The sequence below is a fragment of the Orbicella franksi genome, chromosome 9, assembly GCF_964199315.1.
Source record: "Orbicella franksi chromosome 9, jaOrbFran1.1, whole genome shotgun sequence".
Classification (NCBI taxonomy): Eukaryota; Metazoa; Cnidaria; class Anthozoa; order Scleractinia; family Merulinidae; genus Orbicella; species Orbicella franksi.
In genome coordinates this window covers 5,957,301-5,984,311 of record NC_138153.1, presented here as the reverse complement: position 1 = coordinate 5,984,311, position 27,011 = coordinate 5,957,301, and the positions used below count along the sequence as shown (strand labels likewise).

General features: G+C 38.6%; 3 protein-coding genes across 5 annotated transcripts in view; all 3 read right to left on the bottom strand.

Moving 5' to 3' along the window:
• Positions 1 to 378: 378 nt before the first annotated feature.
• LOC145497318 (uncharacterized) lies at positions 379 to 6,635 on the bottom strand. The gene is made up of 2 exons (XM_081477141.1): positions 6,098 to 6,635; positions 379 to 3,809 (listed from the first exon to the last, which is right to left on the bottom strand). The coding sequence occupies exons 1-2, from the start codon at positions 6,633 to 6,635 to the stop codon at positions 3,316 to 3,318; spliced, it is 1,032 nt and encodes a 343-aa protein (XP_081333267.1). The 3' UTR covers positions 379 to 3,315.
• LOC145496474 (uncharacterized) lies at positions 6,586 to 11,104 on the bottom strand. The gene is made up of 2 exons (XM_081476152.1): positions 10,272 to 11,104; positions 6,586 to 8,136 (listed from the first exon to the last, which is right to left on the bottom strand). The coding sequence occupies exons 1-2, from the start codon at positions 10,383 to 10,385 to the stop codon at positions 6,916 to 6,918; spliced, it is 1,335 nt and encodes a 444-aa protein (XP_081332278.1). The 5' UTR covers positions 10,386 to 11,104; the 3' UTR covers positions 6,586 to 6,915.
• A 3,851-nt stretch (positions 11,105 to 14,955) lies between these two features.
• LOC145496460 (uncharacterized) overlaps positions 14,956 to 27,011 on the bottom strand; it is a 76,325-nt gene continuing 64,269 nt past the window's right edge. For all 3 annotated transcript variants that reach the window (XM_081476126.1, XM_081476124.1, XM_081476125.1), the window contains exons 22-24: positions 19,869 to 19,912; positions 16,860 to 18,099; positions 14,956 to 15,308 (exon numbers count right to left, since the gene is read on the bottom strand). In XM_081476126.1, the coding sequence (XP_081332252.1) occupies positions 15,007 to 15,308; positions 16,860 to 18,099; positions 19,869 to 19,912 (1,586 nt within the window). In that variant the 3' untranslated portion in view covers positions 14,956 to 15,006. The remainder of the gene's footprint in view (positions 15,309 to 16,859; positions 18,100 to 19,868; positions 19,913 to 27,011) is intronic.

Below are 27,011 nucleotides of genomic sequence, written 5' to 3'. Positions count from 1 at the left end.
AAGCCAAAAGACCAGGAACTAGTAAAACTAACAAATAGAACGCACATTTTCCATTCGGAAAGTCCATTTGGGAATTTTGGTCTACCCGTTCAAGAAATCCCCTTTTCCCGAGAAAATGTCTGTTCGGGGAGACAAAACTGATCTTTCCATTTACCGTTCCATTCGAAATAAACGCAACTGCCCAGTTTCCCTCTAATCCACGTAATGATTTCTCACATGCATATGTCAGAGAAAACTTTTTCTAGCTAGAAATCTAATTTTATGAAAATTCTTTGACATAGGAGCGCCATATATGTTTGAAGCCATGATAAGTACTAGTTGCACTCTTTTCAAAATAGCAAGATATAGTGGAATCTCCCGATATAACGAAGGGCCAAGGAACTGTACGGGTCCGCAAATGATCCCAGGACCGCAAATGATCCCGGACCGCAAATGATCCCCAAATTGGACCGCAAATGACCCCGGACCGGAAATGATCCTCATTTTGGACCGCAAATGATCCCGATCAAAAAATAAGGAATGGCATGGATGGTGGGATGGTGTGGATAGAGAATTGGCGCCGGGCGTACGTGAATACCGATGTTTTTATTTAAGCCATCTTATAATTATACTTTCGACTAAACTTTGTTGCTAACTACGATGTTATGAATATCACCACTCAATCATCAAAACACGACTTGGCTCACATTTCTTTGCAATTCTCAGTAAAATTATGATCAATGCAACATACGCTACATATCCTCCTTTGTTACACATTGATATTTCGGTGTTATAGTTAAATCACATTTTATCAGCCATTAACGCCACTCGTCTAAAGTTTTAAACTAAAATATAACCATGAAGCAACTATTACAGAAGACGCTGTCACCTGAGTAGACCCACAAGCCTACAACGCTCCATCACTCTGTAAAACACCTTGTGTGTAGCACTGGAAATTTGAACAAATTTATTTTATTATTTTTCCTTGGTCGTATTTTGGCTTTAATTCCTCGGAAATGACTACTTGAGTATTCTAAGAAGCCAAAATTTCAAGCTATAGTTTTGAAGTTCAGCTTCATGACCACGCAAGGCCAAGGCTTGCGCTTCGTTTTGACAATTAGCTGTTTGATAGATGTTTGATACTATCGCCACCGGGATTTCGAGAATATTTACAAGTATGTGTTTTTCTAAGACTTCTAATTCAATAGATCGTCTTCACGTGACGTGTTTTTATCTTCATCAGGCATAAGAGGCGGTATATTTATATCTGTTTACAATTAGCGTGCTTCGTTTGGAAACCAGAGCATTTTGAATTTCAGAGTTATGGAGCCTGCGTGACACAAGGCTACGATCGAGTTTGTTGAAAAATATATACTTATCTCATTATTTTGAGCCTTTTTAGAAGTTAGAGCATTAGGAAAAGTGCTTATGTAAATGCTTGTTTGTTTAGTACTGATAGTCAGTCGCCTAGAAAGCCAAAGTAAGTTCCAGACGTTTACACTATATTCCGGCCGCCATATTGGTGTACCACGGATGTACACCAACATGGCGTTTTCTTACTGGATTCTGTAAATTTCTGGGAAACATTTACGACGAATATCTGACGTTTGGGGAAACGCACAGGCCTAAAACTTGGAGAAGTGTCTTATTTAGTTATCTTCTATAGCGTACATCACAACTTCTTAGCTTTTTCCATTGGTTGGTTTTCGATTTATTATTTCTGTTATTGCGTGACAGTGAAAACGATCTGTACCCCTCGAAGAACAAAACAGCAATTGTGGAAAGTTTTTTTGCAAAATGATAAAATATGTTTTTTAGTTCATTATTTTTGTACATGTTCTCACCTTCCTCTGATATAAATCCATGCCATTCCTTCTTTTTTGATCGGGATCATTTGCGGTCCAATATGGGGATCATTTCCAGTCCGGGATCATTTACGGTTCAATTTGGGGATCATTTGCGGTCCGGGATCATTTGCGGTCCTGGGATCATTTGCGGACCCGTACAGAACTGGCAAAATATGTTCGCTATGACGAGATTCATTGTACTGAAGTTCTTTTCCATATATTTTACTTTTACTGGGGCCAGGAAAATCGTTCGTTATATCGAGGACTTTGTTATATAGAGGTTCGTTAAATAGAGGTTCCACTAAAGAAAAATCCCAGGGTTTTCACATGACGTCACGGCGACCATGGTGGTGTTCTCTAAATTAAAAGAAAATATAGTTCTGTTCTTTGGAAACACCAGTATGACTGCAATGAAAGCAGTAACTAATTCCCACCGAGGCCCTTTACTCTTAATCACTCCGGGCATTGTTAAGTTATGGGAAACGAGGCGACCTCGGGGATGAAAGGGAGCAAGTGCTCTAAGTATGCGAGCGTGAAAGTTATCGCTGGGGGAGGAGGGAAGGTCGCCGATTCGTGAGTCCGGTCTCCAGCAAGTACAGTGGCATAACATTAGACCACCAAAAACAACTGGGCCCGTCGAATATAAAATTAGGGTGCTTGTTCGTGCGGGCCCCGATTAGAATAAAATGATATGGTATTCAGCGTCATAAGTTAATTTGTTACATATGCTTCTTGACTGAATCATCGCCTTTCCCCTGCTCATTAATTATTTTCATTTCCTATTTTATTTATTTCGCTTGCCCTCAGCATTTAAATTTCCTTCTTGGAGCCCTGCCTGCAGGTTCTATTGTCTTTTACAACACAAGCAGACATGCAAATGTCCCAGTCCTATAGTAAAAATTTATTTTAACCCCTTAACTCTAAAAGGACAATTTTTAAAATAAGAACATTCTCAAGCCAAAAACTAGTCTCCTTCGCAGCCGTGGGGAGAAGCGTTATGTGACGACGCAAATAACGGCTGCGAACTGGAGACTAGCCAAAAAACAAATAGGAAAAACTGAAAAGCAATTGGAGTCCTTGACCAGTGAATGAATAGATGAGGAAATACACCTACAAAAAGAAATGTTTTTGTTCCCCCGTAACTCATGACCAGATCGATCCAAATTTTTGGCTTGTTGTTGTTAGGCTAACTCACAGTAAATCGACAGGCAAAAAACGCGGATTATGCGACGAGCTGTGGTAGCAAGTAACAGACAATTTTAACTAATGAGACGTCTCTCTTAAAATAATCATTGTCTTCGTATAGATTTCCAAAAATAGTTATTCGAAGAAACTAATAATGCATCAGAGAACCATTCTCTCCCTTATTTCCTCTGTAGGAAAATTGTTTATTACCTGAATCAACATGTTTGATTTCTGGCTTTAAAACTTTCATTCCAGGTGCTCGGACGCAATTCACTGTACAGAACTCCCTTCTCAGATCAATCCGTTAGTACCCTTGAGCGGATGAAGGTTTTCTCACAGTGTATGGAATTAATCTTTGTGTTATGTCATCCCTTCCGATTCTTTGCAGATTCCTAACAAGATGACGAACAGTATGATCTGGGTATTTAGTCTTTATATGACTCATTAAGACGTCAGAGGGAATTCCGCCACCGTTCTGAAACTCGTTTTTCAAGGAGTTGCGATCTGTGAGCGAAATCTTATCGTAACAGGAAGCTAAGCGCTCGAAGTCCCACCATTCACCAGGCCTTTTGCTGTTAAGGTCTTTACACATCCGTTCAAACACTGGAGAGTGCTTTTCCTCGAGCTCTTCAAGGGTAACATCACCTAAAAATGGAAGTAGTGGTAATTTATTAATGTTATTGTTGATGATGTTCGTGTTACCCATGTTGTTGGTGACGGAGTTGCGTTGGTGGCTGTTGAGGGTGAGGGTAAGGGCGATGTAAAGGTGATGATCTGGTTTTTGTGCCCGCGGGTCAGCTTTTTTTTTTTTTTTTTTTTTTGTAATTTTTATTTTTTTTCAACATTTTGGGTTATAATACATACAATATAACACAAGACATAACACTAGTTACAATACTTACAATACGTCATAACTACAATAGATTACATACAACAAATTATAATTACTAATCGTAGCCTAATTATACCTAAAGAATATACAATGCGTTGTTTACAATAGTGCAGCTACCCAAATACAGAGAGAAAAAAAAAAAAAAAAAAAAAAAAAAAAAGTAAGTTAGTGACATGCTGAGAAGGAGAAATTACAAATTAAGCTCAACTATTATTAAGAGATGGCATTAGTTTTTCCCACTTTTTGTAATGTTTATAAAGTTGGTTATTTTTGGTAGCTATTTTTTTTTCAATGTAATAAACGGTTTTTGTCTTTGCTAAAAATATTGTTAATGTTGGTTTAATTTTATTTAATTTACATTTATAAATAAAAAACTTTCCTAGCAGTATCAAGTGATTCAGGATAATAAAGTCTTCGTTGTTGTTGAACACTCCAAACAATATATTTTCAAATGTCAAAGTGTCCAAAGATACATTCTGGTTTGAAAGCCAAGAAGAAAAAGCCCGCCAGAAGTCTTTTGTTGTATCACAATAAAAGAGCAAATGTTCGAGGGACTCGACCTCTTTCAAACAAAAGGTGCACATTGGTGATTCAATCATTTTAAAACGGAATAACCTCTCATTTGTGAAAATTATATCGTTTAATAATTTATATTGGAACTCTCTAATTTTTGTTTCAAGTGTGACAGTGAATGGTAAAGAATAAATTTTTTTCCAGTCTTCTATAACCTCTGGATATTTGTCCTTCAACTTCCTTTTGGCGGTTGGAGGAGTTTGTTTCTTTGTTTTAAATCCTTTATACAAAAGTTTTGAAGAGGCTTTTAACAGATCCGATTTGGTTTCGTCGATATAAATATACACTGTATCCAAATGCTGTTGAGGATATAGTTGCTGATGTTGAATATGTGATTCTTTGATAATTAATCTCCATTCTTTTGGTATGGCATCTACAATTCCTATTAATTTGAAGTACTGGATTGGAGATAGATTCGCTTCCAACACTTTAGGGCTTTCAAGAAATTTACCCGTATCGGATAACAAGTCACCAATTTTAACAATTCCTTTAGTAAACAAATGTTTTTCAAAAAGAGATTTTCCGTGTATCACAATATTCCTATTATTCCAAATAATTTGGTCTACAACATCCTCATAGGTGGCTACCTTGAATTTCTTTAAATTACGAAATGCCTCTAGACACTCTTTGTAGAATATTGGAAGATGAACCGGTAGTTTACTAGTTTCAAAATCACAGAACAGGATGAGTTTTCCACCTATATTTCCAAAAAAGAAATCATCTAAAATAGTTTTCCAAGTGCTGTTGCTCTCTCCTAGATACTTTTTTAAGATCATCACTCTTTGAGCCGATATCATGGATTCAATATCAAGCATTTTTAGTCCTCCATTTTCAATATCATTGATAAGCGCGGTCCGTTTAATTTTATCGTTACCTTTCCAAATGAAACCGAAAATCAGTCTGTTTATCTCCTTGACAAGATCGTTTGATATTGAAATTGCAGTCGCTTTACTCAAAAATTTTGGAATAATGAAGGTCTTAACTATTTGAATCTTACCAATCAGGGTAAGACCCCTCCACTTCCACATACTCAGCGTTTTTTTAATAGATTTGAATATTGAGTCGAAGTTTGCTTTGTCTCGTGATGGTTTGTGATAGTCAAAAACGGTACCTAATATCTTGATTGATTTTCGCACTTTGTGAGTAAAGTCATTTTGTACTAGTTTATGTGGGCCGATACCAAAAACTTCTGTTTTATCGTCGTTAATTCGGAGACCAGAATGCAATGAAAAAACCTTTAAAGTTGTACAAAGTCGCGAATATGCATTTATGTCTTTTAGAAAACAAGTCATGTCATCTGCAAAAAGCGTGAGTTTGATCTCCACGTTTTTGACCATTATTCCTTGTATGGTTTTATCCTGCCTGATTTGACATGCGAGAACTTCCAAAGCTAAGATGAATAATAAAGGTGATAGAGGGTCACCTTGTCGTACACCACGATGGATACAGAAAAGATCTGTAGTAAAGCCGTTATTTAAGATACAGCTGGATATGTTTGTATAAAATGTTTCTACCCATTGTAAAAAATACGGTCCAAAATTGAATTTTTCCAATACTTTAAATAGATATGTATGGTCCAGAGAATCAAATGCCTTTTCAAAGTCAATTGCCATTAGAATACCTGTTGTATTTGTGAGTTTTGCCAATTCAAGTAAATCATCGATTGTTCTAACTGCATCAAATGTAGACCTTCCTTTGATAAAACCATTTTGATTATGGTGAATAAGTTCTGGCAGGATTGGCTCCAGCCTTCTAGCAAACGCTTTGGATGCAATTTTAACATCTACGTTGATCAGTGAGATAGGTCGCCAGTTCTTTATAAATCGTCTATCTTTATCTTTTTTCTCCAATAGGGTAATCATTGCCTGCTTTTGCGAAGTTGATAGTTGCCCGTGTTGGTGAGAGAAGTTTAGAGACTTTTCGAGATACTTTGCAACCACGTGCCAGAACGCCAAGTAAAATTCCACAGTTAAACCGTCACTTCCAGGTGTTTTGTTTTTCGGAAATGTCTTCAATGCTTCGTACAGTTCGGATCTAGTAAGTTGTTTATCTAAAGTCATTTTCTCTTCATCAGACAATTTTTTAGTATCCACTTCATTAAGGTCAGCTGATGTTCGTGGGGTTGGAAGTGCATGGTGATGGTTGTAGCAGTGATACATGTGGTGACCAGATAATTTGAAGGGAACGCCTCAATCGGAGAGAGGTGGGAAATTGTTTATTTTTTAAATTGAAATTAATGATTCAACGAAAACTTCAGGGGCAGCTTTTCTCTTTCTTTCACCCCACTATTAATTTTCAATCATCAAACCTCCAAACAATGTTTTCTCTTTTTTGCCTTTGTCCCCAAAGGTAAATCAACTTTATTGTTTAATGCAAGCTATGAGCCTGATCGTACTTCAGTATGAATCTTTGATAGCCACGCTGGCTTTTTATCGACAATTACTTACCTGGATTTGATTTGCCTTGTTCTTGAGCAGATCGATTGGACTGGGCCGCTGCTGCTGCCAATTGATTGGGGTGAGTTGATGCAGATCTATCGGGTTGAGATGATACAGAATCACTAGTCTGGGGCGAGACAGATCTGGATATATTGGGTTGGGGTGGTTCATATTCTCTTGCTTGAGGTGATAAAGAATCCCTGGAATGAGGCGAGGCAGATCTATTGGGTTTGGGCGATTCAGATTCATTCGGCTGAGATAATACAGCTTCATTGGTGTGTAGTGGAGTAGATACCATATGCTGAGGTAATGTAGATCCGTTTGGTTGAGGTGACTCTGATCGATTAAGCAAAGGTGTTTCAGAATCCTGACTAGACCGTGCCGACGAATGGGGTAGAGGTGGTGTTCCTCCTTGGGAAATGTTACAGCCTTCATTATTTGAATCCTGCTCCCTGGATGGTCGTAACATATCTCCTACTGGCATGACTCTTTTTACGATCATCGTGATGAACAAAACCACACATAATGCTGCAGCTATGATCAACAGGATCACAACTATGTTTATTCCATCTTCTTTTCCAGACTCAACTTTTTCACTTCTTAGCACTTCGTTATCCAAAGTCGAAGTTGGCGTGATCGAGATCCTGGACTCTCCGGACACCGATTTCTCTTCTTCATTTACCGTCTTTGTTGTTCTGTCACGTGCTGTCTGAACTGTTGGTGAGGTTTTAGAAATGCTGTAATTACGCGTGGTTTGCTTCGAAGGCATTGTCTGAACACGGGTGCACGGCCTCGGCCGCACTTTACACTTCTTCTTGTTATTCGTACATCCCGCTGCAAACTCATCCTTTCCATCGCCGCAACATTGCGTGCAAGGGAAACAGCCAGATATCAAAACAACGGTATAAAATCCGGGCCCACATTTGCTGTCACATTTAGTATTTGTAGTTAAGTTGCAGTTATTTTTAACTGCTTTTCCATTAGAACATATTGTACATGCCTTGCATTGCGATGTGTCATATTTGTCAGAGTGTGTTTTGCCAAGTTTGCACGAAACACAGTGAATATCTGGCCAGTCGTTTACTGAGGTCCCACACGGGACTGAGGGCTCTGTCCCTGGGAGACAGTCAGGACAGTCAAAACATTTCGGTCTCTTTCCCACTGTAGTATTCCAATGGATCTGTTCAGGTCTACAGGGAAAGTTCGCTCCGACACAACAAACCTGTCAGTAAAGAACAATGAAATGTGTCATTTTGGTCGCCAGGTGGGTAGATATATATGTTCCCAACAAACACAATCAATTGAGCAAACTACAGTTAGAACTGAAGACTGAGGGAAATTATCTATAAGTTGTGCCTGTCTTATTATCCAGCCTGTCGTATTTTCACAGTGAACTGGTTACTAGATTCACGGCTGTGTAGGAAACTCCGAGGAGACTGCTGACTAAGCCCTGGAAGGCGGGGATGGGTGTTAGGTGATTTACACCCCATTTCACGGAGACTTTGTATTCAAAACCATACCTGCACTTGAAATACGCCAGTTCTTAAGTAGAAATTTTGTAGATATCAGAAGCACGTTTTTAAAAAGTTAATTCCTTGCTAATGAACTTGCCAAAAAACACATACACAAAAAGCAAAGTTTTCTTGTGTTCGAAATATTAAACCCCCTTTCAACGAGACGTCTCGAATATGAGTTAAAAGTCCTGAAATCTCGACACCGTTGAGTGGCACATGTATCAGCATAGTTATCTTGAGGGTTTGGTGACTGAATAGCTACAATGTGAAGTTCTCTGTATGTTGGTACCTTCATTTCCATAACCGAATGGAATCTACAATAGGTCTCTCAAACTCGAACTTATCGATCGAATGAGAACAACATCTCTGTCATCACCAGTGGGCATAAAAAAGAACTATGCGAGAGGGCGAATGAAATCGATTGAGTAATCTTGCACAATACAGACTGCTGAATCTGTTGAAAGGGAGGGAGCATATGAGGGGTCATTGGTCACAAAGCGTTGACAGTACTTTTGTAACTAAGGATCATTTTGGGAGACAATCAATCGCTTTCGATTTTACTGGGTCTTTGTTTTAGTTCAGTGGGTCTTAGTTTTAGTCCAAGCTCGGAGTATTCGTTTTAGGATTACGCAAAATCTACATGTATTTATATATCGCATTATTCAGGATGATGATGCAACCGAGACCCAGTCACGTAATGTTTCGTTGCTGTGAAGTGTGAGAGAAAAGACAATAAATTCGTAATTCGTAGTCGACGAAACAAGTTTGACGACTTCGTCAAAGAGCTTTCTCTGCCAATAGCAGACTAGATCACCTTGGATTCCTGGGTCTCGTGATCAGCATGTGGCATTGTCGCTGAGTTAGGTCATCGATGTAATTTTTCGCTGATGTCCTAATGCGATTTTAGCTCTGAATCGTCATTGCTTCTGCCCAAAATTTCGGACAAACAGCTGCAGATATCACTTAATAAACCTAAAAAGATCGCCTGTCTCCCTAAATAATAGTAGAACATTCCACTCGCGAAAAAAATAGACATTGACGCAAATAATAGTGTTTTGTCTCACATTACGAGTACAGCTTATATCTGTCATGTGATCTTGTGTTCCCATTAAAGGCTTACATGTATTGAAGCAATGAACTTATTTTACTTCTTTTCACTTCTATGCAGCCTGCACGTAGACGTATACTTTGATCAATCTTCCACATTGAATCTAGTAAGTATGAATCACAAGGCTAGTTTCTCATGACAAATAAAACCATATTTTTGGAAGAGGAGACTGGAATCCAAAGTGAACAACGAAAGGTCGCCATTAATATGAAGAAGAGCCGAAATCGAAAATCGACAGATTATGCCATTTTAACCAGCTAATTTGCATACAACCGAGGGAGATAGAGTGCTGTCTGGTCCAGTCAACGTAGATATGACATCCAAAGTTAAAAAGTGCAATGCGTGGGTGTCTTTGCACTTTAACTTTGGATGTAAAATACTGCCGAGCGTTCGTTAGTTGGTAAAGTGACCTGTATGTTTGATCTACCTGAGAGATGTAGACTACGAAAATTCAGCATTCAGTTAAGAATATCTCTCTCCTGATCGAAAGGAGATGAGAATTTATTTGCGAGTGAACAGCCAAACTGAAGACTTCTTTATCAAATTTTAAAATTTATATAGCAAGCGAACAGAAAGGCCGTAAGCCTCCCCAACTGTGCACATTAAGCAAGCAATCAACTAATTCTTCACAATTTCATATTAATCCCAGAATGAAAAGAAAAGGGTGAAGCGACTTTGTAATACTCTTATTATCATCACTGGAAATAATATAATGACTGTAACTTCTGTACTTACCAAAATAACGAAGACCATTAAAGTCAAACAGCTTTTCATCGTGGCAGTGAAGACAGCCTTGGAGGAAGATTTCGTCAACATGCACCTTACTGAGTGTTGAACTCTTTGTCCCATTTTGGAATGGCGATTATTTCCTTTGATGAGAATCGGACAAAACACGAGGTTACAGTGAAGTACTTCTGAGATGTTACCGGTTGAACTGAGTTCCTTCAAGTGCCGACATTCGCTTTTTATGAAACACTATATGACAACTGGGCAAGTCTCTGTAGTGAACATTGTTCCTCTTCTAACTTCTTCCGCTTTCGATCCCAAGACACTCTAACAATATGTTACAACACAACAATATAGTTGTACATAGTACCACTTACCTTGTAAAGTAACATCGAACTTATGCCTTGTTTTAATTTAACAGCTGATAACATAAACTAACACTGGCGTCGCTCACGCCGGGGATTCCCCATAGCCATAACATTGCTTACGTCACTGAATTGTCAAGCACGTCTAGTGGAAAAACGTGAAGCAATGCAAAGAATGCAGTAGTCATCAAGTCGTAGGCAGGAAATCGGTATTTTGTCATGGTAAAATAAATTAGTTGAGGAGTACGTGTGCTCTTCTAAAAATACCCCTCCGTCACATGAAATCATAACAAACACGTCGACACTAATTTTATGACAACGCTAATATCACGACACGTCCGACACTTTCCTACTGAAGCGAGTTATGGTAGCGTCAAAGAGGCCATAAATAAGGTGAAATAACAAAATTTTTTAGCCAATATCAAGGTGTCAGGTGAGCACGTTCGTTTAACAGTGTCAGGATAGGGAGAGAATAAAAACGACCCGATCGCAAACATGAGCTTTGTGTGATGTCTCGGCCATAACATGCAACGCTAATGCCTTTAGTTCATTATATTACTATCACGTACAAAACACCTTGTGCGTCAGGCGTTGAGCGCGCTGCACTGGGATCGCTGTGATTGCGGATGTGAATCTTCAAGACAAGAGCGGAGCTGGAGAAAGTTATAATCTTCGGTTGTAATTTCGATGGATTTATTTCCAAAAAATAAGTACTATCTGTTACGCAGACCACGAAAATTCGCCATGTAGGGCATATAGTTTGAGTCTGTTTTGTTAAGAGCCATAATTAATACTTTGATATGTTGTACTTTATTGGCGTTACGGTTTGTAAAAGTTGACACTAGTATTTGAAGAGTAACTTTGACTAATTGTTATTTTAGTCTGAAAAAGAAGCCAATTGAACCAGCGAAAATTGATTCGATCACGTGACGGAGGTAAATGTCACACATGCAAATCTAAGACAATTATTAACAATAACATACAACTTTATATTAAAACGGAGATTGACCAAAAATTTGACCTGGGGGTACTGGTAATCTAAAATGTTGTGAACCAAGGGAGCACGCTCACTGTTTCGCTGTTTCTTTCAGTTACAGTTGTTTCCCGCCCTAACAGACTATGAACAATCCCTAACATATACCGCATAATCGATGAAACGTGATACCAGGAGAAAATTGCTCAGTCTTGAGAGAAGGAGACAAACTTCACAAAAATTTCACAGGACTATCTTGGACACGAACAATCTTTAAGTAGATTTCATCGACTGACAGTGATATGGATTTCATTGAAACAGCCACAGTTCGAAATGTATGCACGAAATCTCTGACGCTTGTAAACTATGCTACATCATAGTCTGCTGAATATATCAACCGTTCAAGACCATTAGGTCAATGAGATATCAGAGCACTTACTAAAGAGAAATCCGAGTCGAATTAGTAGGCATTTAGCGAGGATATAAGCATCTGTGAGAGGTGCCACACATAAAAATGTAGTTGTACAAAGTGAGAATTGTATTACATCCTACGGTTTAAATGTCCTCAATTTCTACAAAGGTCAGCCACAGGGATAGCCTTCGTTCAAAATATGGCGCTTTTACAAAACAATTAGAAGGTAGCATTATGGTTTTCTTTTACTGGTTTTAGCGTAAGCTTCGTCGAACGCCCTTTAATCCTGAGTTTAACAGCCGCCGAACCTGCCTGAGACCCCAGATATGTTAATTTCCTTGTGACTAACAAGTATTTTATTGATATAAAATATTTCTGTGAAGCTACCTTTGTAAGCTTGTAAACAGAACGTACCTAAATGCGTGACAAAACAATCAAAGCATAAAGCCAGTTGTCCACACATTCTGTATAAATTATCGTCGGAATCTATAAACTATCAGTAACGTGGCTGCAATCATGCTTCGGTATATATTTTAAGGCTGAGGCTTCCTGGCATTCGAGATTTTAGTTCCAAGACCATCGAAGTGCAAAAGGCAAATTTAAAGGCACAGCGGCTTTGAATCTTCTGGTAAGTTTGGAACTTTTTAGACAGCCAAACAGTTTTCGACTGTTTCCAGATGCATGGATGGAGCGTGTATGTCTGGCTGCGTTTGCCTAAACGAGTGGTTCGTGTAGCGGTGTGTAGTGCAATGTTATGTCCCTTTGGAGGAAAGAATTTTTAGCCTGCGAAGAGATTCTTTGTGGGGAAAGAAAGTACAAAAGGAGAAAGAGAAGTTGCCATGTGAAGAGCCTGCTCGCAGGTTGTAGTTTAGCTATGAAGGTGAGTTACTGCGGAGATTTGAAAATCGTCGTTCACAAAACTCTGTTAAAAATTTGCTTTCATGTGTCACGGGTTTGTGCTCACAGGTAAAAAGCTTCATTTCGAACAGAAAATGCGCTAGCCACAAGAGTGGAATTAGACCGTTAGCAAAAACAATGTGCGAATAGGTTGCATACTCCGAATAATGCACAAATGCTAATTTACTGCCTCCGGTTCAGCGAGTTATTTTTATTAGACATCGATCGCTCGATCGACCAGGACAACGCGTTAAACAAAAATGTTCCACAAATAATTACAATTAAAAAAGAAGGGAAGATAATCTTTGTCCATTGTCGTGGCTAAACCCCAGGGCTAAACATATGCATCAGATAATCACATGATTTCGACGCAATTTGGAATCAATAAGCACGAGTAAATCTTTGAAAGGCTAAATTGCAAGGGCTCATAGGGTGAGTGCAGATTGTAGAATTCGAAAAATTCACAAGTGCTTATTTATTGCACGGGAATAGTCATATGATTACTTGATCATAACACACTCGAAAATAGACTAATTAGGGTCTTTGCTGTACACTAATGATTGAAACTATTCGGAAAACGTCAGATAATGTTGGAAAATTTTCGGTAATTTACGGGTGATGTTCGGTAATCTTCGGAAGGGTTCGGGTGATTGTTGAACTGAGGGTGTTCGAAAATATTTGACTGTTTGGCTGTTTGGCTGATATTCGTTTACCGTTCGGAAGGGTTCTGGTGATCTCGTAATTTCCGCTGGTGTTACACTTTTTGCACTGGTGTTACACTTGAACTGCACGCTCTTAGCCAATCAGAATCGAGTAATTTTTTTCAAGTGTATTATTATTAAATCAATAACAAGAAATTTCGTCACTTTTCCTTTTTTTAAAAAATAATAATGACGTTTGAATAAGGAACATGACAAATTAATAGATTACAACTGAATTGTAATTGGACAGTTTCCTATGCGTTTTTATCTCTATTTATGCCCCAAAATTATCAGCCGTAGACACTTTGTTTACCGTCGATCTCTTATTGCCATAAAGCGATTTATTTTACCGGAAGAACAGTTATAGCAAGATGGGCAATTACTGATTCAGAATCGTGTCCTTTTTTTTTTCGATTTCTATGTTTCAGAGTTACATGGTGCGTCAGTCACAAGGGGAAAACGCAATAACAGTTTATCGATACAGTATATATATATTTACATTTTTTCGCTTGCCTATTTAACAATTAGATTATGAGCTCAAAATTTCTATCATGTGATAGTTTAATTACGAGGGCCCAGCCCGAGTCCACTAACTGATTAACGGTCCTAAGTAAAAGATCAGTCAAGTTAGCCATCGATTTTTTATTGACACTGCTTATCTTACCTTTACATTAGTTAATTACAGTAAATTAATTACAATACAATGCTTGTTCCTCACAACACAGTACATACATCTTCTTACAGTACGCTGCTCTTAAAGAAATAGAAAACATGTACCGTGTTTCTTTGGTAACTTTTCGGTCCAGTTTTCTGTTTATGTTGTTTGTCTTTCAGTTTTTTTTTTGTTTTTTTTTTCACATGTTTGTTTTAGAGAGACTTCCTTTCGATTCACACTTAAATACAAATTGAACAAAAATAGCTCTATAAAAAATAAAATAAATCAATAAAAGAATTACAAAAGAAATGTTTTTAATAACGAAAAAATAACAGTCTCAGTAGGGCTATGTTACGAATGATATAATAACAGCGAGCCTTTTCTGTCAGATACCCTCAAGATTCTGCCGACTTGAAGATAGAATGTGTATGGCTAAACTGAGGAATTTAGGAAGGCCATCCTCGGAGTCAGTGCAGTCTAGAGTTTCTCCTCTTTGTGACACTGGACCTGCATTCAGAAATTTCTTTCCCTCTAACGTTTAGCGTCAACTAATCCGTTCAGATCACTTCTCACCACTGACTATCTCCTCCTGTACTGAAGACCTCATCTTGGACTTATCGACATACAACGTGATCTTATTTGCACCTTTACATTTCCTATAAAAGTATTTTAATACTGTTAAAGATGAAAAAGCATCTAAAATGACTCTACAAATTCATTTTATACAAGGAGATTTATGTTCTATTTTAAGTTGTATTCTTCTAGCAGTTTAACGACGTCGTTCCTGTCAGCCTCTTTTCTCACCACAGAGGCAAACTCTGCCACTGTAAGTTCTGGTTTCTTAGCTTTAAGGGATTCTATTAAGGCTCTGGATGGTCCTCCCCAGTGCTTTTCGAAGACCGAGACTATCTGGCAATGACTAGATCCATAGTACAGAGCAACTGCTCGGTAGTGACCAACCCCTGCCATGTTTGTATCCAAACACTCACAGATCTTTTGCAGGTCAGATTCCTTCTCCAGTAAGCTACTTAATGGTTTAGAATCTATCAAGAACAAACAAACAAACGCGTTTGACCAGTAATACTATCTTGCCCAAACAAATCTCATTAGATTCCCTGAAAAAATGGCGTCTACAAATTACACAGTGCAGCTTACTGTGCTTAATGTCTTAAGGTAAGTTTCACAGCAGTTAATCTCGCTTTAAAATACTTATAGATTGTATTTCTGCACACCAGATAACTAAACTTGGATGAAATCCTCATGCGAAACCAATCGTTCAAATGCCTTTAATGCACTTATCAATGCCTTTCAGTATTAAAATACGCACAGCAAAAGGCCAGTCACCAGGCCTTTTGCTGTTAAGGTCTTTACACATCCGTTCAAACACTGGAAAATGCTTCAAAGGTTGTACCACCTGAGATGGAAGTAACGGTAATTTAATAGTGTTATTGTTGATGATGGTCAGGTTGGTGGTGACGGTGTTTGTTGGTGACCGTTGAGGGTGAAGGTAAGGGCGATAATGAAGGTGATGATCACTTTTTGAATAACTCTATAAATGTTAAAGCAGTGTTCTTCAAACTTGGCACCAGCAATGTACATCACAAAAGAAACAGAATGACACCTACTATGTTGTTGCCATGGCAACACTCTTGGCTTCAGTCTCTTTCTGTGAAAAAACAAATATCCCTATTTGCAACCTTTAAAAATGGGACAGAGGGTCTTGCTCGGAACACGCATGGTTCTTATATTGTCTTAACACTTCCCATTACATTGGCGGGAGTGGATGATCCTCGTTTAAGATAAAATCCGGGAATTTTAGTCTTAATTGAAACAGAACCAGCGGCATAACTGTTGTCATGGCAACGGCACGACGGGTTTCATTATGTTTCGTTTGTGATGTACATTTCTGATGCCAAGTTTAAAGAACAGTGCCTTAATATTTCTAGAGTTATACTCGATTGAGTGTTGTGCTGTTTTAGTGGAACCACCTATGACGTCATCACTTTCCTCATTTGCATAATACAAAAATGTAAATATGTAAACGAAAAAAAGATATTCGAAAAAGGAAAACGTCATTCTTCTTAACTTTGAAGGGCCTTTCAAATAAGCAGCAATTATTTTGTACTTCATAGGCACTTTAAAGAACATGCTGAAAAGTCAAGTATTATTGGGTTAATTAATTAATAATTTATTGGGTTTGTTAAATTCGAAATAAAGCCGTGGTTCGCGGCTTACCAAAACCAATTTTGTGTTTGGTTTAGTCTCGCTCGACTGCCGAGTATTTTTTCTGACTCATTTTCTAAAAAAGAAACGGCTTTATCTTTCTCCTTCCTGCTAGACTATGCTTCTCGTTTCTTTTCAATGCCCGACTTTTTTGTACCTTATCTTTTGCCCAGTCACGTATCTAAATTATCTAAATTCTCAAAACTTTCCGCCATTTTAAAACACAGAGGGAAAAACTTTGTAATGATGACGTCAATCGTGCGTCTGTCCTCTAATAGATCATAGGCGAGAACCAATCAAAATGCGAGAATAACTTGGGTTATTATATAATCTTTAATAGCCATGCTGGCTTTTTATCGACAATAGCTCACCTGGATTCGATTTGACTTGTTCTTGAGCAGGTCGATTGGACTGGGCCGCTGCTGCTGCTGATTGATTGGGGTGAGTTGATGCAGATCCATCGGGTTGAGATGATACAGATTCACTAGGCTGAGGCGAGACAGATCTAGATATATTGGGTTGGGGTAGTTCATATTCTCTTGCCTGAGGTGATAAAGAATCACTGGAATGAAGTGAGGTAGATCTATTGGGTTCGGGCGATTCAGATTCCTTCGGCTGAGATGATACAGCTTCATTGGTGTGCAGTGAAGTAGATACAATATGCTGAGGTGTTGCAGATCGATTCGGTTGAGGTGACTCTGATCGATTAAGCAAAGGTGTCGCAAAATCCTGACTACATAGTGCCGACGAATGGAGTAGAGGCGGTGTTCCTACTTGGAAAATGTTACAGCCTTCATGATTCGAATCCTGCTTCCTGGGAGACCGTAGCATATCTCTTCCTAATTTGCCTTTTTTTGCGATGATCACTGAGATGAAGAGGAACAAAACCGCACACCATACTGGAACTGTGATCAGCAGGATCATCTTGATGTTTATTACACCTGGTTTTAGCACTGTCGTATAATTATGTAAAGTTGAATTTGGCGTGATCAAGACGGTGAGCTCTCCGGACACCGTTTTTTCTTCTTCATTTACCGTCTTTGTTGTTCTGTCACCTGCTGTCTGAATTGTTGGTGAGGTATTAGAAGTGCTGTAATTACGCTTGATTGGCTTAGAAGTGCTGTAATTACGGTTGGTTGGCTTCGAAGGCGTTGTCTCAACACGGGTGCATGGCGCAGGTCGCACTTTACACTTCTTCTTGTTATTCGCACATTCCGCTGCAAACTCATCCTTTCCATCGTCGCAACATTGCGTGCAAGGGAAACAGCCAGATATCAAACGAACAGTATAAAATCCGGGCCCACATTTGCTGTCACATTTAGTATCTGTAGTTAAGGTGCAGCTATTTTTAACTGCTCTTCCTTTAGAACATATTGTACATGCCTTGCAAGGCGATGTGTCATATTTGTCAGAATACGTTTTGCCAAGTTTGCACGAAACACAGTGAATGTCTGGCCAGTCGTTTACTGAGCCCCCACACGGGACTGAGGGCTCTGACCCTGGGAGACAGTCCGGACAGTCAAAACATTTCGGTCTCTTTCCCACTGTATTATTCCAATGGATCTGTTCAGGTTTGCAAAGAACCTTTGCCCCAATGTCAAAGTCTGTCACCTGTCAATGAAAACGATTTAGTTAGCATGTCCATAGAATCAAGTCCTAATCAGAACCTAAGAAATCAAAGAGCCAATCACAAACAGCAAATAAATTAATGATGAAAGCAAACCGATCAGAACTTATTAAGCGTGAGAAATATCAGTGTGATAAAGTCTTAAGAAAATTTCATACCGCGAAGAAAGTGATATGATATCATGTCCTGGATTGTACTGCCCAATCAAATACCCAGACTACTCAAGTTGTGTGTTTTATTTTAGCCGCTGACGCCAACTCGGCGAGGTCTATTTCAGTTTATGTTTATCACATTTCCTGCACTTTCCTTCTATTCTGAAGATAACAAAATCAACACTTTGGGCTGTTCGAAGCTTTTTGAAGGCAAATAAATTGGTAAGAACTTGGGCTTACGGATGTTAATTCTTTCCGTGCGAAAATAAGCTAGATATTATTGTGAACCAGCATCACTTCTTGTAACTAACATCAAGATATATGAAGATGAAAAACTACGGAAGTTCCATTACCAGGTTAGTTGGTCAGATTCTTTAATTAATCTCTTTGTTGGCAAATACGATCAAGTTGGGTAAAACATTTGGTCTTTTGGAGGCCGATTTTCTACGAAGAAACTAAATTTTAATTGTGCTTTTTTGTTCTGTGATTCACTGTTTTGGTGCTTTTTAAGGTGTCTCGATACATTTTCTGGGCCATACCAAGCATTTTCAATAAGCTTTAAACAGTTTTCCCTGATCGGAGCGATATAAAAATTATTCCAGTATTTGGAAATGGGTTAAAGTTTGGTGTAATATATATTTCTTAAGGCAATCGATATTTCCATGGAAAGATAAAGAATAAAAATCGAAAATCGGTGAAACATGAATTTTGCGCGAACCAGGTGATATGAAAAGCGAATACTTTAGTGTACGGCAAGTAGAATATACAAGGATAAAAAAGTCGGTATGTTTCATCTAGGGTAAATCGCAAAAACATTACAAATTATATTTTTTTAAAGGCAACAACTAACGGCACCTAAAAGGACTTATTCAGGACAAAAGACAAAACGGAACTCAAACAGACCGACTTTATTTGACTAACAATACACGGATCGAAACTGACTCGAACAGACCAACGACTGTTGACGAATTTTACACGAGTCTTAAAGGCAATGCCATCACGGCTAAACTGACTAATCACTTTCAACGGACTAGACTTATAACATAATCGACTGGCTAACACTATTCACTTGACTCTGAAGACGACTTCCGCTCAGGCTGTCGAAACGTCAGTCACCAACAACAGTTCATTTCAGAACTACCCTCACATGGACGATCATACAATACGAACTATTGATATTTCTGGGTTCAAACCGGCCATTTACTAAAACCTGTCCCGCAGAAAGAGAAGGCCAATACCATGTTAAAAATGAACAGCTTATCGAGACTAAGAACAAGATCTTTGATCCGACGATATTATCTTCTTAGATCCGATCGTCCAGTCTTTACTATTTAATTGGCCTTTCCCCGTACTTTTTCTAATAAACTCCCAAGTCAAAGTTAATATTGTCCAGTTTTTTTCCTTAGATTTGCATTAACATGTGTAACTTGTCACTATGACCGTTTTCCTGCAGCGGACTATAATATAAAACTGATTTCAAGGAGACAAAATAAGGTTTTCTCTTAATTTCAAGCTGCTTTTCACCATTCATAATAATATATTTAAACTGTTCAAAATCTTGCCTTCTGAAAAGAGATATCTACATGTATTTATACACTTACCTTTATAGGAGACAGGCAAAGCGATTTGTTTTCTTTCTCTGGAACTAATGCAGAAGAAGGAATTCAGAATCATATTATGAAATGATGCTATCCTAGAAACATAGATAATAGAAACAATAATTATACTAACTCAGAGTGGATTTCCATAACTGAATTCCGCCAATAAAATAGCGGGAATGTGCCACTGGGCAATTCGGGATTGAGTGAGTGAGTGAAAGAAATTGTGTGACGTATAACAATCTGGAGACACGGCTACTTTGGCGGCGAAGGCTCTGGATTAGAAATCTGGAGGTCCCTAGTTCAAATCCTACACCCTGCTACTATCTGGATTGGTTTCCGGTGGTCCGCAGTTCAACTCTTCCACCGCGTTGCGTAAATAGTCAGCTGGTAAGCCTCCCACCAGTCGGGATTCTTAATAGTTTATCTTCTATTTGCAGTATTTGTTTATTTATTTTTTATCAAGTGATTTTTTATTTATTTATTTATTTATTCATTCATTTATTTATTTATTTATTTATTTATTTAAGTCTTACAAATTAGCACAACAGTGCTAAATACACTTTAAGTGTTACTGAAACGAAATTTTTGTATGTGAGATTTTTGCTTAGTAATAAAGTTTCAATCTAACTTGGAAACACTGCAAACTTTTTTTCGCATTCGGTAAGCGAAAACTGCTTTTTGAGCCGTTCGAAGTTGGCTGGTTAAGCCCAAAATTGGCTGCCATTTTGACGCGGCCAAAACAGCCTAGTGACGTCACTGGTTGTATTACTCTCATGCCGCGCTGAAAATTTAGAGTGATTATGGGAGAAGAGATTACTGTTCGAAGCCCCCCAAAAAACATCTTAAGGACATCTCAGAGCTGTAAAGCAGATAATAACAGTAGCCTTAGACATGAAGAGGTGGAGAGTCGATCCTGGGGCTTTCCAGTCTATTTAATTGGATATTTGCAGGATATTTTATGTAAGCAAGCAAACGAGTGGGAGTTCTTAGATCGCAAAATGATCCGGGACTCTTGGTGAAATAGCCAGCACTCAATTAAACAATATCTACACTCATAAAGTAAAAAAGACATGAAAACAAGAGAAAGCGGCTTTTGAAAATATTATTCGGACTGCTGCTGCACGAATCGCAGCAACAACGCTTCGAGTTTTCAAGTCGCTTCGCTTCGAGGAAACCGGACACTTTGTGAGTTTCACAGCGGACGAGATTGTGCCACAATGACCTTCAGTCCAGTTGTATCTGCTACATCCTACAAGTTATCACAACAGCAACAATTTAAGAAACCCTCTTCTTTTATATGAGGGAGCGAACTATAAAGGTAAACTAAGCCGCCATGACCCTACAGGTATGTTTTCAGGAAACGAGAGAAAGCCTGACAATGTCGGCGGCGAAAGGTCATATATGCAAATTAGTTCAAATTCTGTTTAATAAACCTTCGAAAGGAGTGTAAACTAGTAGTAATCAGAGATTATGAGAGTGCGTTCGACGCTCTCACTTTAATATATATAATTATATATCGTAAATAAATGATTTCACTAGCTGACTTTCAACCTTTGTCTATTGCTAAAATCAACATTTTTCAGCAGCAACCGAGGTTTTACAGTCAGATATGCTAGTGTCAAAGTCCATGCTAGTGAAGAGGTCATGATTTGTTTATACGTTGCGTGACGCTGCCAGTTTCTGTAGTCTCTCAAGTTTCATAGAATATTTAAATTACGTACATTATTCTAAGGTAGCATTTGCAGTCGCGTGCTCGTTTCGCGACTAATTCGAGTACTTCCCCTGATGAATAAAGTAGTCTTATGGATCTTGCTTGCCTTCAGAGTACTTTTCCACCGATTCCAAACAATAATATTTCGACCGGATAAAGACTGAGCTATCTGTCGCGACTGGAACTAATCAACAAATGCAATCAAAATGTAGCTGTTCCCACGGTTTATCATCCCAAAGCCAAGTCGTGTTAATAAACAAGGACAATTCCCTCAGACTGCGATAAATGCTGCCGTCGAAGCGTTTAAATTCGCCAAAATCTAACGCTGAGAGCACATAATAGCGAGGCGTACGGCGACTGAATGGAAAGAAGTCAAAAAAAGATCAATCGGAAAGACGAGCTCACATGGCCTGCTCACATACTCACATGTTCGCCACATGTCTTATCACATGTCTTAGCATTAAACGGTACCAGTTTACTGGCCGTGACATGCCCCTGCAAAAATCAAGCGGGGTGGCCATTTTGGTGTCCTTACAGGAATGTGGTTTTTTTCAGCCTAGAACCGTGCACAGGGAGACCAACTCTGAAAAGCCACAGGTCAAAATTAGGTTTGCGTTCCACTTCGTCGAACGCAACTAGTGACGTTTTAACGAATTGTTTTGAACTTGGATACTATTAAAAGAAGATCATAGACATAATTATGTGCTAAAGAACTCAAAGTAATCCATCGGCCGTAAAATATTGCAATTGGGAGATACGTGTAAAAGAGAAGCGAAATTCCCGCTTTGTTTACACTGATACGTATGCAGCGATAAAGCAAACCCTGCTGCGGATCACAATTTTCAAAGATACATTTTGTCTACCACAAGAACTCTCACTTATTAGTATCATAAAAAGATGCCCTCTGTGTGCAAAGAAGTACTCGACTCAAAGCTTGTGGACCGTTAATAACTTCGTGATTGTGCGGATGGCTGATGTGCTTACGGCTTTCCATGCGGTAAAGTTGCCGAGGATATATTCGAACCTTGTTAATAGACCTTGGATAAACGTGAGAATCCAAATTTCAGAACCAGGCTGAAAACAGACGACGAAATATCGTGTTTAGGCTTCAGGACGTGATATAAAAGTTGCCACACTCGTCTTCGAAATCTCCAATCGAGTACTCAAGATGTTCGAAAAGTGTACTGAGCTGTTCTGATCTGTATCATTTATTTTGGTGAATCTACACTCTCTGGCGCCCTCCAACGTTTATGATGTGTATTTCCTGTCAACGCTGGACAGAAATTACGAGGTAGAAATCTAGTAGGTATCGACAATATGAAGAATAAACTTGAATAAATCAAGTGAAAACAAGAGAGAATCCATAGCGCTTCTTGCGTGAATACAACCAGTGACGTCACAAGTTCCTTAAACTCGGTTCCAGAGCCCGGACACAGTTTTGCTCCAAAAAGTCGATCTCAACAGCTAAAAAAAGCACTTTCCGTTAGGATTTGACAGAAATAAAGTTCACCATTACTTTAAGCACGTTTGAAACTATAGATTGGGATAATAAAAGAGAGTAGGGAAATTTCGTTTTAGTGGCACTTTAACACTTACATAATGTTATTTATATATTTTTATTTTACTTCGGTGCGCTATGAAACGTTCATCGAAAGAAAATAAAATGGCTTCAGATTTACTTACTCTTTCAGAACTAAAAGATTCGGAGAGTTTTAAAAGAACATTAGAACCGAAAGGAAACTCTAATTAATAGTAATATTTTTTCCCATTCGACAGTGCTAGTGTTTCACTGAGAACTAGTACATCCATGGCCAGAGTGGGCTAGTTACCATATGTCACCCTCGCGATTATCGAATCCAACTTTGTTGAATGAGATGTACAACGAACCGTTTTCGGAAAGGACAAACGTGAGAATGTTTGTTTGAATCAGCTACGACAGAGTAAATCATTTAATGTTACGGGAAATAAAACAAGAAAACCGTAAAAAAAAACTCTATACGAAGCTCTGACAAAGCTAATACTCGAAAAGCTAATACATGCTTTGGCGGTTGATCAAGTTTTTACTTGTCCGTCGACACAGACCAATAGTTTCTTTAGAAAGTAATAACTTAATTCTATTCAGATTCTATTCAGATAACCCTGCAAAAAGTGAGATTGGACGTATCAGTAAAGAAATCCTCGCGAACATTAACACGACTGTGAGACAGAAGACTGGCCTTAACCAATGGAAAAACTCATCATCCGTCATCAACTGGTTCTCCTCCATACAACACAAAGATCAACATACCTTCGCCGTATTTGACATTGAGAACTTCTACCCTTCCATTACTGAGAAACTTCTTACAGACGCAATCAACTTCGCCAAACAATTCACTTCCATTACGGACCGCGACATCGATATTATTATGCATTCAAGAAAATCCCTTCTCTTTGACAGTAACACCGCCTGGATCAAGAAAAACAACAGTTCTTTCGACGTTACTATGGGCAGCTTCGACGGAGCCGAAGTATGCGAGCTCGTAGGCTTATTCATTCTCGACGACCTGTGTAACATATACGGGATAGACAACATCGGGCTTTACAGAGACGACGGACTTGCCATCTTCAAAAACATCTCCGGACCTCAAGCAGACCGTACAAGGAAGGACATAACAAGACGCTTCAAGACATATGGACTTAACATTACCATACAGACTAACATGAAAATTGTTAACTACCTGGACGTCACCTTCGATCTTACAAAAGGTACCTACTGCCCCTACAGAAAGCCTAACGACGAGCCGCAGTACATCAACACAAAGTCTAACCACCCACCTAACATAATAAAGCAACTTCCAGCATCCATCAATCGCCGTATTTCCGCCAACTCATGCAACGAACACGAATTCAACAAGGCCAAACCAATCTACGAAACTGCTTTGAAAGCCAGCGGATACTCTGAAACACTAATTTACAACGAAGACAATCAACCAACACGCCCCCGACGCAACAGACAAAGAAACATTATATGGTACAACCCTCCATTTAGTAAAAACGTAAAGACAAACATCGGTAGAACATTTCTGAAGCTCATATCTAAGCACTTTCCGAGCCAACATAAATACCACAGCCTCTTCAACAAAAACAACGTCAAAGTCAGCTACAGTTGCATGGACAACATGAAAACAGTAATCAACAAACACAACATGAAAATAACAAACGCCGACAACAACGCCAACGCAATCACCGGAGAGCAATGCAACTGCCGCAAAAAAGACCAATGCCCGCTAGACAACAAATGCCTGACTTCCAGTGTAATCTACAACGCACAAGTTACAACTAACAACACAACCAAGAACTACATTGGACTGACAGAAGGAACATTCAAACAGAGATTCTCGCAGCACAAATCCACATTTAAGCACAGAAAACACATCAACAGCACCGAGCTTTCTAAATACATCTGGCAACTACACGACAAAAAACAAGACTTCAACATCAAATGGTCAATTATTAGCCGTGCAAGACCCTACAACAACATTTCCAAACGATGCGACCTCTGCCTCACAGAAAAACTAATGATTATCAAACATAGCAACGACAATCTACTAAACAAAAGATCAGAACTTATTTCTAAATGCCGGCACGAGAACAAATTCTACTTGAAGAACGCTTGACACTTTCTTTATATTGTACTGCACCCACGCAGTTTATACTCGTCCCCGTAATTTCTGTCTTCACACCTATTGTTTTCCAGTATAACTATCACTTATTGTAATGCAACTAGTCCAGCAATTAGCCTATTGTTTAATACCGTGTATATATATCTAGTTGATAGGAATGCTTATCATTAAATACTGTCTGATGAGTGCGTAAGCACGAAACTCGGAGTAACAGCAAATCTTGCCTCTTCGTTATTACTCATATATCTATTCAGATTTAGCTTTTTTCAGTCTTCTGAGACCGAAAAAGGCTTTTGAGGCCCACACCTTGTAACTCTTAGAGTACAGTATTAAAGCTATCCGTCAAAACCAAATTTAATTCACAACTTTTAGGTACTAGAAAAGGGCCGAAACAATTTGAGTGTCTCATTTACGAAATGCTGATAATCAAAGAATACTAAGCATCCTCGAACGTGCAAGAAGACTCCTCGCTAAGTTATTTCTACTGAACATACAAAAATGTTAATTACGTTTTTCACTCATTTATATCTATGCGTCACCTCGATATTTTCACTTTTACGAAATATGGAAACGTCCGAAATTGCACGAGTCGTGTACAGATTGAAGAATTTTCAAATAGCACGAATTGTGTCATTGTCGTGCAGTTTTGGTCTGACGTCTTACGCGTAATTTCACTATCGAACGAGCGCGCAGTGCGAGTTCAATTACCATCATTAATCATAACAGTTACAATCTCCTCAAATGTGATTGGTACATAAACTGCTGTATTTCGCTCTTATTAATCTGCAAAGTTGTAATCGGACAGTGTAATCGGAGAGTTGGCTGTAATCGGACACCTGTAATCCGACAGTTACATGAGCCCGTCATTTTACGTCCTCTCCACTAAGTACACCAATCACAACATTGATTACAATCACTATAGCAACTAATTCAAGAGACTGGCTTTGTAAAATTGTGGAGGTTTAGTCTCCGGTGACCATATTGAAAGAAACTTAACAGCCATTTTGCAAGCTTTTCTCCATATTTTTAATTATGATTTTAAAAAATGACTATTAAAAGCTCTCTTCGAATGAAACTTTTACTTTTGTGGGAAATTGTAATGGTTATGATTAATTGGTAACAGGGACGTCGTGTCGTCCAATTGAGTCTGTAATGATACTCCTGATGAACAAATCAGACTCTCGCTGTGCGGTCGTCTGATTTTGTTATCACTCGTATGATTACAGACCGAACTGGACTCCACTCAGTCCTGTTACCATTATTAATTGCTGGAGTTTTCATGCGATTACTCATTTATTACATGACAGACAAAATTACCGACGCGCGTGCGTTTATTTGCAAATTAACAATTGACGATAAATTGGCCGCTCCCAGCCAATCACAATGAAGTAATTTTTCTCAGTCATATAAGATCGGAAAGCGTGTTATCCGAGTGAAACAGAAAGCAGAATGTATTTTCCTCGTTTTAGAGTCAACTATTGTACTGTGTATAGATCGTTTTCACGTGACGTCATCATTTTCTAAAATCGAAAACTAAAGAGCCACCAAAGTTTTTATCCCCATCAGGCATAAGAGCGGGAAAATTTATATCTATCTACAATTTTACAGCTCAGTAGTGTGCTTCGTCTGGAAACCAGCGTATTTTGAATTTCAGAGTTCAGGTGGTGCCCGAAACAAAGCTACGATCGCATTTGTCGAAAAATATGTCTATTTCATGATTTTTAGCTTCTTTAGAAGTTAGAGCATTAGGAAAAGTGCTTATGTAAATGC

Excerpts from the sequence above, each read along its gene's own strand:
- LOC145496474 (XM_081476152.1), bottom strand. The coding sequence starts at position 10,385 with ATGGGACAAAGAGTTCAACACTCAGTAAGGTGCATGTTGACGAAATCT. Across the intron at positions 8,137-10,271 it reads TAATGGTCTTCGTTATTTTG|GTTTGTTGTGTCGGAGCGAA; the intron begins GTAAGTACAGAA and ends CTTTACTGACAG.
- LOC145497318 (XM_081477141.1), bottom strand. The coding sequence starts at position 6,635 with ATGTATCACTGCTACAACCATCACCATGCACTTCCAACCCCACGAACA. Across the intron at positions 3,810-6,097 it reads AAAACTCACAAATACAACAG|CTGACCCGCGGGCACAAAAA; the intron begins GTATTCTAATGG and ends AAAAAAAAAAAG.